We start from the raw sequence: 11,327 nt of genomic DNA, 5'->3' as shown, positions 1-11,327 counted from the left end.
TATTTACCTTTCCACAACGTTGCAGATTGGTCACTTACTTACTAAACCCTGACCATACATTTTGATTTTGAGTGTTAAAAAAAGGTATATCATGGTGTTGTAATTTTGATCTCCATTCTATCCTACCAATGAAATGCCATTGCTTCTGTAATTCATATCTTCAAAATTTAAGATACTTTAAGTGCAGCAATAAAAAATGTACATATATCAAGCCCAAATAGAATAGAAAGCCTTTATTGTCATTGTATAGAATACCATTGAGATCAGGTTCAAGTTACATTTTTAGGTAGGCAATATTTGCAAGCATAATTATGGTACAGAAGATGAGACAAACATACAAAACTAGATACAAAAAAATAAAAAGGGCAAAGGGTCGTTTCAGGACAGTAATAACCATAGACCAATGATTTCAACATTAATAGTGTTGAGTATTTTTGTCTTTTTCAAGCGGTGAACTACATTTAAGTTAGGATCACCTTGGATCAACTTGGAATACAGTCACTCTTGTCTCAGGCATGTCTTGAGTGGGGAAGGCTGGACCTCGGGTTCTTCACTGGGGCAACAGTCATAAGGCCACGTGTGGGAGCTGAAAGGATATGAAATTGGACCAAGTAAGAAAAATACATTGAGTAACACACGCAGCAGGCTAAAATCGTAATTGTGTTTTGACAATGAGCAAAGAGCTCATTGTCAAAACACCTTCATAACTACCTTCATTCTGATCTTGTGCTCTAGTTTCCATTTGAGCTGTTGGGCCAAATGTAGAGAACTCTGCAAAATAAAATCAATTTAAGTCAGTATTTGGTGAAAATACAGAGAAATACTCTTGATTAATATTGATTACACAATGCACTGGCGCGAAGCCAAAGCCAATTTTTTTAGGGCCACGATTACACCAGGTATAGAGTAATAATGCTAGAGGATTTTGACGAAAAAAAGTTGAGTTTTTGTATTTCTAATGGAAATAATGTTTAGCTAAATGCTTTCAAAAGAGCGCAAAAATAGCTTTCAAAAAAGGCGCCAACAATGCTAGCTTGAAAAGGCTTGCTAGCTCCAGTTTGTCAAACACCAAAAACCAAATGAAGACCACACAACTATTTTATATCATATTTATGATGCATATTTTAACCAACATGTTGATATCTCATTAGGACGTGGACAAGGTGAATTATAGCTTTCAAAAGAGCGCCACATACGTTAGCTTTAAAAAGAGGCGCTGGCAACAATGCTAGCTAAAAGGACATGAACAAAGGTGCTTTACAGACAGCCGTTTATACATGTCGAATTAGCTCAATTGTTAGCTAACTAAACAGGCCATCGCCGAGATCAGCTAGGTAATGTTAGCTGGTCTTACACTACATTTGCACTGGGCTATTAGCGTTAAATACTCAAAGTAGCAAATATGATATCCAACAGAACACTAACTCAAATTAGTCCCAAACAGACGCCATTTCACCTACTAACTTAAAGCATTAGCAACATTAAGCTAGAACTGCAAACATGCATGTTGAAAGTAGGACTCCATCATTACATTGCAAATACTACTAACTGAACAGGTCTCCAATGCATTCAGTTCTTCTTGTTAGCTTTTACGGCGGTTGGCATCCAGTATTGCTGCATTAATACATTCAGTTAAAAATATAAAGGCATAATGAAACGCTTACCTGCTCTTGAACGCCGTCAAACCCAGATTTTCCCACGGAGAATTTGAAATCACAACGACCTTCTTCCAAGAGCACGTCACAGCAACATGCGCATGTGATTGGATATACCGTCTTCTTCTTGTTTTACAGCGGGTGTACACAGCTTATTGGTGAATTACCGCCACCTTCTGCTCCGGAGTGTGTATCAGACAATAGATTTACACTCAAAAATCCCTTCACCCTAAGCTATTTTTTATCCTCCATGCTTTACACCCAGTCCTACTATAAAATCCCTATCCATGTCAGCCACCCTAGAACCCTATACCTGCATATCCATCATATCCTATATTTAAATAAATAAATAAATAAATAAATAAATAATAATAATAATAATAATAATAATCATCATAATCATAATCATCATAATAATAATAATAAACCCTGCATTGGATATAACGTGACAGATAGACATATTACTGTAAACCAATACGTCATTTACAAACGTTCTGACAACCTACCAGTAACGTTTCAAATTAAGTAAGTATGAGGACTGTGATATAACGTCATCGTTACGTTATTAAATTACATCGTATTTACGTAATTCTATAACGTTACTGCAACGTTGCAGAACAGTCTCCATGAGGTCAGGTTATTTTGCGACCATAGAGCAATGTTGTCACAACGTCACCTGTTGGTAATGTTGCGACTTACCAAATTGCGACCAAAGTGTAACGTTGTCATTACGTAGTGTGTTTGTAGGATAATTTCATATGCACAAAATCTGGCAGGAACACTGGGACAATGGTGAAACAGGTAGACACTTGTACAGAATAGAGAAACACGTTGCTGCTGGGAGAATGGGGGGCTAGAATTGGAAAGAAGAAACCATTATAACACGCTTAAGAATTGGTCATACAGGACTGAATGATACATTGTATAAAATAGGTAAGCATCCGACAGAGAAATGCATACACTGTAATGAACCAGAATCGGTAGAACACATTATTTCAATGTAATACATACAAAACAAAACAGAACTAAACATACAGAACAAAACAGTTCATTAATATCATTGAGGAATGGAAAATGCAGAATGTCATTTGAAGGTTTTCTAGGAAAGCCAGCAAACAAAATATTCAGTTACATCATCAGCTCACACTCCAGTGCAGTTGGTGGCGGTAATGCACCAAAAGCTGGTTTACCAACCGCCATTAAACAAGAAGAAAAAGCAGAAGGAGAAGAAAAAGAAGCAGCAGCAGCAGCAGCACAAGAACAACAACTTTAGTGAGACGACAGCTAACGTTTGAATTTCTTCAATCGGTACGAGCGTTATTTGATGTTGTTAGCCCTTATTTAAACACATTTCCAATATAGTTCATCGTACCTACCAACTGTGGGGAGCTGAGTGTTCTTCTATTCATAGTTAATTATACAGCCAGTTCGCAAAGTTGAACGTCGCTTCAGAATGTCAGTACAGCAAGCTAGCTAACATTATCTCTCCAACAAGATCTTGGCTAACTTCATTATGTTTCTTTGTGCAGAGGCAGGGACCATGAGAATGCCAGTACGTGTATTGCGCTTACCCAGAGGCCCAGACCCCAACAGTCGCGGCTTTGACCCGAGCTCTCCAAGATACGCCTCTTTGTGTCGGACCACAATTTCTGCTTTTACTGAATCGCGAACAGACTGTAGTTATCTACGTAATGAACAACATACACGCTCGGTTCTGAGGGAACAGTACCTGAGAAGTCTTCTTGCTATGTCCCTAAAACAAATCCGCTTCAGCATGTACGAGAGAGTACTGGTGGAAGCAAAATTCGGAGCCGCCGATATCGACGTTCTTAATTTCCAAGTGTCTGATTTGCAAACTCCATTAGGCGTTCAGAAGGAAGCTTTGATCCGTTGCCCAGATGTTATTTCATACACATTTGAACTCTGTGAAACCAGCACATTGCCGTTTTCTGCCTGTTGTTGATGACCGGTGTACATGGATTTTTTTTTGTTGAGAAATTATGTTTAATCCTATTGCATGCAGCAATAAATAAATGAACTTCTACGTGAAAATGCAATTCTTTATTAGATGGGGCATGTGTCTGGAAGATTTTAGTCTAGTAACCAGAAAGCTGATTTAAAACCATGTAATTTGAGAACAAGTTCATTTAAAAACATGTACCTGATGTGTAATACACATTCTCACAAAAATGGCAAGTTACTCAAGCATACAAAGCCCTGTCTGTAAGTCCTCATTAAAACTTGCAAAACCTAGGCCTGCATTAAAAAATATGAATATCAAAATGAGGCCAACTTTTTTTTAGTCTCTGTCTACAACTCACTTGTGTGTGAGCGGGGTACTATTTTTTCCGGTGTCTGCTGGCGTTACAATAACTGGAGTGTGTTATGGCACCCTAAAAAGTTTTTGTGTAACATGAGAGGTCATATTATTTGTTGATGTAGATTTCGTATTTCATTTGATGACAGTGTAACGTTACTAAATTACATAGGCTAACTATTTCCACAGCTAACGCTAGCTACCGGACCATGTCAAGAAAGCCAACATTAGCTTAGACAACGTTGCGCACAGTATCCGTCTCTCATATCAGGTAACGTTGCGTTAGCTAGCTAGCTAATGTAATTAACACAATCTAATGTCAGTTAACAATTCGAAAAAATGCTAGCTAACTCTACCGACCGGTACCGACCTCGCCAACCGTCTCTCGAATGCAATGCTACCTTGTTGCAACGTTGCAATGTAGCTAACTAAAGGGGCAGGCAACAGTTCTGCTACTAACCAGTTCACACCGCTGCAGTTTTCTCGGCAACATTCTTAAAACCGTTTCGTCTCGTTGCGAATCATTGATCTGAACTGGCCTTAACGTTACCGTTATTTACATTGCCATCAAGTTCATCAGTATATTATAATGATCGGAATAAAGCCGGGGTATACGTGGAGCAGAGCCGGGTCTGATTTCTGTGTAAAGATGTCAGGCCGGAGAAAACTCAATAAAAGAATACGGCAGTATGGATTAGCCTTGTTATTATTTTATTACGCTTCCTCATATGTTCCTTCAGGCTTGGTGCTCTTTTTTTTTTGATGAAATCTCCTTTGTTTTTGTTTTATTCTTCTTGTTCTGATTGCTAATGTAACACCCAGCTCAGCTTTATTCTCGAACAGTTTAGCTAGCAAAACCAGAAACACCAGGGGTAACATTATGTAAGGCAGTTGTTTCAAAAAATATTACACAACAGTCATTCACGAAAAAGGCTGTTTATTGTGCACGAGATACATAATTGCACGAGCCACAGCGAATCCCGCGAATTATTCTCTGCAGTGTGAAGATGTTCATACCGGGCAAAAGCTGGTTAAAGAACGTGTGTGGAAATTGATGATCACTAATTCTACCCAAGATCTGCTACAGCATTTTAACCCAGCTCGGCAGTGTAAAGACAGTTTAACAACCATTTTTTATTCAGTAAATAATAAGTTATAGTTGGCGTGGCCCAGGTGCCAACCGACTGACGTCACACAGGCGACACTGGTTGGATCCGGTTGGATCTATGGGAAGTGAGGTCCAAAACCGCACCTGCAATTACCGTTTCTCGCCATTGGTACCGCCATAGAGAACGAAACGGAAATCTTCGAGATTGTAACTTCAAACTTCTATATTTTGCGTGTGCATCTGATGTTTTTATTGGCTGATGTACCTAAATGTCCAATGGAGAGACATATCATGTTTTGGCCTGGAACATTTGTGATGATGTAATCAGGCAGAGAAAAGAAGTTAAAAACGCAAAATCCCCTAAGTTTGGGGCTTTATTTTGTGGATGTATCAAGTTGTTTGTGAATTTTGTTTGTTGAAATGGGATCAGAAGGTACAGAAATGAATGTTTTTAAGGGCTGAGAGTCTCGGGTCTTTGCAGTTATTTCTGTAGGGAACCCTGAAAAGTGCCAAACTCTCGGTGCTATATTGGTATGGGGCGTACCACCCCGCCAGGGCGTAAATTGGCAGAATGGTATACCTGCCAAATTATTTGAAAAAGTTAGCATTTACAACTCACTGACATCCCATTGAGGGCCACTCACAAAGATTATACAAAGAACTCTGGGATACCCCCTTCAGTATGAATCATCTGCATCATACTGGCTCAGTCATTTCTGTTGTCTATCACAGAAATATTTCTAAAGTATCTTAAAATTATATTTGCATTTTAATGCTATATGAAAAAAATACTGTAAATGCTATATGAAAAAGTATTTGGTTTCCTAGGAAAGTATTTATTTAAAGGAATGCATTTTTAAATACTATTTAGGAAAGTAAAAATAATTTAGAGAAATCAAATACAAAGTATTTAAACTGTAAATGTATTTGAAAATACTTCAAATATGTATTTACTACATTTTAAAATAAAAATTCAAATACATATTTGTATTTGACCCAGGTCTGGCCAAGACTGAAATTCAAAAACTGAAAGACAGCAGGGTATTCCAATTTGTAAATTAGTAAAAACTTCAGTACACATTTTTTTTTTCATATTTCAAGTTTAATTTCATACCCAATAGCCAACCATCTCCAGAGTCACTGTCTCTCAACTTATAAAATACGCAACTGTTCCTAAAGATGAAGGAGCCATGCATTTTAAAAAGATTTTTAAAAATATTCTTTCACAAATGTAGGGGAGAGTCACGATAAATGTAACACTTGATACAGGTAACACAATCAATAATGTACAATGCAGCTACCATAGCCATTTCAGGTTTGTACACTTGCAAATCAGTCCTCTACCACCTCCCAAAGGAATGGAGCAATGTGATAACATTACATCACATTATATTTGTTTAGCAGACGCTTTTATCCAAAGCGACGTACAAAAGTGCATATCAAGGTGATTGGAACAACCACAAAACACAGGTTCGATAAGGTACAATACTCATTTTGTACAGTTATTCATAGCCAAGAACACAGTCTAGTTCACACACTGAACGTTATTCTGACCTAGGGTTGCTAAATTCCGGGAATATTCAAGGATGTAAACTTTCCATGGGAATTAACGTGAATTTATGGGAATTAACAGGAAATAACGGGAATAAAATGGACATATAGCCCTATTTGCTCAGGCTGCATTTACCATGTCATATGCAGATAGAAACAAACTTTTTACAATATCATAAGCAGCCATAATTGCAAAAATCCTCTATGACCCCCTCCAAAAAAAGACTTTTCTCTGAAAACCTAAAAAAACCCTAAAAACAGTCTTCCGAGTGTTGTGTTAGAATTCTATTTACATAGATAGTTGAAGCGTTTTTAGAAAAAGTCAAGGAATGACAGACTTGTGGAATAAACATTAACAAAATACATCCCATTTTACTGCGCAAGGGGTCAGTTGACCCAGCGGTTCTAGTGACGAGCAGTATACCGTGAGTAGTGCCAAGTGACGTCGGTAGCACACTACGTGACCAAAGACGGAAAGTTTTGAAGAGAAGCTAACTGCTTGTCCAAAATTACCAATATTTATACAACGTGTCCATGCCGCTTCACAGCGATAAAAATATCCTACTTATCAGACGGCATTAATTTCGTCAACGAAAAATATTCGTTACGACCCCTTTTTCCATGACGAAAACAAAACATAACGAAATAACAATTCAGAATAGGCCTTAGGGTTTAAAGTGAACAACTCATTTATAAAATAAATGTTTTACAATAAAGAATGAATGGAAATAGATTAATTAAATCGCCTCAATTAGCATGCTCAATCAAGCTACATCACATGGTAACAGTTAGCTAGCAGAAGGTGTTAACAAGGTATAAACTGTTTACTTTGCATTAGGCTACTATCTGCCGGTTAACTGAAATATCATAAAAAATATAAAATATATTCACTATATATAATCAAAACTTACCTGAAAGCATGTAGTCCTTTGGCTCAGACAGTGTGGCAGTGTTGGCAGTAATATGGGCTGCACACGTGATGGGAGAATGCACTGTGCATGCAGAGGGTTGTAATTTTACTGAATTCCTATTTAAAGGTGCAGTGTGTAGAATTTAGTGGCATCTAGCGGTGAGGTTGCAGATTGCAACCAACGGAATACTCCCCCCCCCCCCTCACCTCCCCTCACCCCTCCCTTTCCAACGACATAGGAGAAGCTATGTTGGCCTGTAAGTTCCAAAAATTATGTCATCGTCTACGACAGCATCGAGTAGCCAAGTGTCAAGTCATGAGGTTACTTGATAGATTTATGAATTGTATTTAGTTATTTAGTCTGTAAAACTATAGGTCATAGCTTACAAGTAAGATAGCGATTATGATTGTTAATTGTTCCGCATTGTGGTAGCATTTAATTGCTAACGTTACCTAACGTTAGCTGCTTTGCATGGTAAATCATAGAAAGACATGATGCGTCACAAAAACTATTACACTACTAATTTTTACATTACAGTGTGAAATATCCTCATTATAAAATACCACTAACCTATTTAAAGACACTCAATTTAAAAAATAACGTATATAACCGAAATATTTTGAGCAGTAATACTTACATAGCAATGATGAAATCTATCTGTTTTCAATAGATAGAGACAGAGTAAATCAATGATACATTTCTATCCGCTTCTGTCTTACATCAGAAAACGATGTTGGCTAGGTCTATCAGCAAACATATGCCTTAGCTATGCCCAGAAGTCCTCAATAATAATAGTATTTTCCAAGAAATTATGAAAAATCGTTTCGTTAGGTTTTTATTTTGCGGCCGCCACGCGGCTTTCGGTTTTGCAACAAACACAAAGCGGTGCTGCAGGTTCTTGCAGCACTTCCTCCGTCGCCAGTCAGCACACGTCTGCCTCCGTAGACCGCCTTTTAAGCGCCCAGGCTCACTGTCGAGGTAATCAGCAAATTGTCAATCAAACAATTAAACATCCGTGCTGATTAGCAATCCCCAACAGCTGTGGCGCAGAGTCCGAGAGCCGCCCCGCTCACTCTCTCTCTCTGCAGCCAACGCAAAACCACGCCCACACTACCACATACCCCCACCGCCCGACTTAGGCCGGGGAGCCATCCGGCCGATGACCGACCCCCCCCCCCCACCCCCTTCGGGGCGAGAGAAGAAGTCTGCCACCACCATCTGCGCCTATGAACCACCTTGAAATTAAAGGGCTGTAGAGCCAGATACCAACGGGTGATTTGCGAGTTGGTATCCTTCATGCGGTGGAGCCATTGGAGGGGAGCGTGGTCCGAACAGAGGGTGAATGGGCAACCCAGCAGGTAGTAGCGCAGGGACCCTACCGCCCACCGGATGGCGAGGCACTCCTTTTCTACCGTGCTGTACCTCGCCTCCCGCTGGGATAGTTTGCGGCTGATGTACAGCACCGGGCGATCGACTCCCTCCACCTGCTGGGTCAAAACAGCCCCCAGCCCTCTGTCCGACGCATCGGTCTGCAGGATAAAAGAGAGCGAGAAATTAGGGGTGAACAAGAGCGGCTCCCCGCAGAGGGCTTCCTTTACCCTATCAAACGCTCGCTGGCACGGCTCCGTCCACTGGACCGGATATGAGGCACCTTTGCCAGTTAAATCAGTCAAGGGGCTGGTCAGCTGCGAAAACGCCGGAATAAACCGCCTATAGTAGCCGGCCAACCCCAAGAACCTCCTCACCTCTTTTTTCATCTTGGGTCGTGGACAGGTCGCAATTGCCGCGGTTTTATCCACTAGAGGTCGCACCTGTCCAGTTCCCAAGTGGTACCCCAAATACCGTACCTCCGCTCGGCCAATCGCACACTTCTTTGGGTTAGCCGTGAGCCCCGCCTGCCTCAAAGACTCGAGCACCGCCTCCAAATGCCGCATATGCTGTGCCCAGGTGCTACTGTGGATGATAACGTCATCCAGATAGGCAGCAGCATACGCAGCATGTGGACGCAGTAGCCGATCCATCAGGCGCTGGAAGGTGGCTGGGGCCCCGAACAACCCAAACGGAAGTGTTCAGAATTGGTACAAACCGTCCGGAGCGGAGAAAGCCGATTTCTCTTTGGACTTTGCAGACAAGGGAATTTGCCAATAGCCCTTAATCAAATCCAGTGTCGAGAAAAAACGAGCCGTGCCCAGCTGATCCAGGAGTTCGTCGACCCTAGGTATAGGATAGGCATCAAAACGTGACACAGCATTCATTTTCCTATAGTCCACACAGAACCGAATAGAGCCATCCGGCTTACTTACCAGCACGATGGGGCTATTCCAGGCACTGTGAGACTCCTCTATTACGCCCAACTCCAGCATGGCCTAGGGGCGACATAGCTCAGGAGGTAAGACCGATTGTCTGGCAGTCGGAGGGTTGCCGGTTCAAACCCCGCCCTGGGCATGTCGAAGTGTCCTTGAGCAAGACACCTAACCCCTAACCCCTAACTGCTCTGGCGAATGAGAGGCATCAATTGTAAAGCGCTTTGGATAAAAGCGCTATATAAATGCAGTCCATTTACCATTTACCATTTACCATTTCTGCCTGCACCAATTTCTTTTTGTGCTCAGGCAGTCTATAGGGACGGGAACGTACCGTCATTCCCGGTGGGGTGTCGATATGGTGGTGTATGAGGTTAGTGCGCCCTGGTAGGCTTAAAAAATGGCTTAAATGAAGCAATACATTTGTACCATTTACAATACTAAATTAGATTAGTTTAGAGATCAAAAGAGAGTCTGATCGTCTGTGTGCGAGAGAATACTACTATGTGTGAGAGAGTTTGATTGAAAAACGGAAGGTAGTTTGATTGAAACGGGAGGCAGCTTCCATTATCAGTTCCTGATTGGCTTACAGTCTTTTCACAGACAAGGCCCGCCCCCTCTCAGCAACTCCACCGACAGGGAGTATCTAAAGCATCTTAAATGACATTTGAGAATGTGCAGGAATAAAATTGGAATATTGTAACTGAGATGCTTTTAGCACGGTTTCACAGCAGGTAAAAGCTGGAAGGCTTTAAGCCTTCAAACCTGTGATTTTACAGGTGTGCTATTACTTTGTGGAAAGTTTGGGTGGATGGTGTTTGAGAAATTTGACTTTTTTTGGGAAATTTTTCCCATAGAGAATGAATGGCGGAATGTTCACCCTTGTGATGTCACAATGCTGTCTTCTCACCTTTGTGATGTCACAATGCTCTGTCTTCTAGCAGCAGTACTCTGGTCTCTCTCTAGATTTGAACATTCTGCCATTCATCTCTATGGGGAAAAATTGCCCACAAATTGTGCAATGCCTCATTGGACATGGTAGAGAGTCCTTTGTCCATTGGTGGAGATCAGCCTTGCCCCCCTTCCTGATTGGCTGATGGTTGATATTTCATAATTTTTGAACCGTTTGTCATAGAGAACTATGGGTCGCGTAATTGGACTCAGTAAAGACCTAGCAACCGCCTAGAACTCCATAGCAACCCCCTAGCAACATCCTAGCAACCGCCTGTAACTCCATAGCAACGACCTAGCAACACCCTAGCAACCACCTAGAACACCCTAGCAACTGCCTAGAACTCCATAGCAAACACCTAACAACACACTAGCAACCACCTGTAACACCATAGCAACTGCATAGAACTCCATAGCAACCACCTAGCAACACCCTAGCAACCACCTAGAACTGCATAGCAACCACCTTGCAACACTCTAGCAACCGGCTATAACTCCATAGCAACCACCTAGCAACACCATAGCAACCAC

The 11,327-nt window shown here is 41.1% G+C and overlaps 1 protein-coding gene and 1 long non-coding RNA gene across 2 annotated transcripts; one reads left to right on the top strand and one right to left on the bottom strand.

The window, feature by feature from the left end:
- Window positions 1-218: 218 nt before the first annotated feature.
- On the bottom strand, window positions 219-2,719 carry LOC118235787. Its single transcript, XR_004766924.1, has 3 exons — window positions 1,665-2,719; window positions 712-771; window positions 219-586 (listed from the first exon to the last, which is right to left on the bottom strand). It is a non-coding gene; the product is annotated as an uncharacterized LOC118235787 (long non-coding RNA).
- Window positions 2,720-2,822: 103 nt separating this feature from the next.
- On the top strand, window positions 2,823-3,707 carry gemin7 (gem (nuclear organelle) associated protein 7). The gene is made up of 2 exons (XM_035433579.1): window positions 2,823-2,963; window positions 3,185-3,707. The coding sequence occupies exon 2, from the start codon at window positions 3,196-3,198 to the stop codon at window positions 3,616-3,618; it is 423 nt and encodes a 140-aa protein (XP_035289470.1). The 5' UTR covers window positions 2,823-2,963; window positions 3,185-3,195; the 3' UTR covers window positions 3,619-3,707.
- Window positions 3,708-11,327: the final 7,620 nt, after the last annotated feature.

The sequence above is a fragment of the Anguilla anguilla genome, chromosome 9 (assembly GCF_013347855.1).
Source record: "Anguilla anguilla isolate fAngAng1 chromosome 9, fAngAng1.pri, whole genome shotgun sequence".
Taxonomy (NCBI): domain Eukaryota; kingdom Metazoa; phylum Chordata; class Actinopteri; order Anguilliformes; family Anguillidae; genus Anguilla; species Anguilla anguilla.
This window is presented reverse-complemented; position numbering and strand designations above follow the sequence as displayed.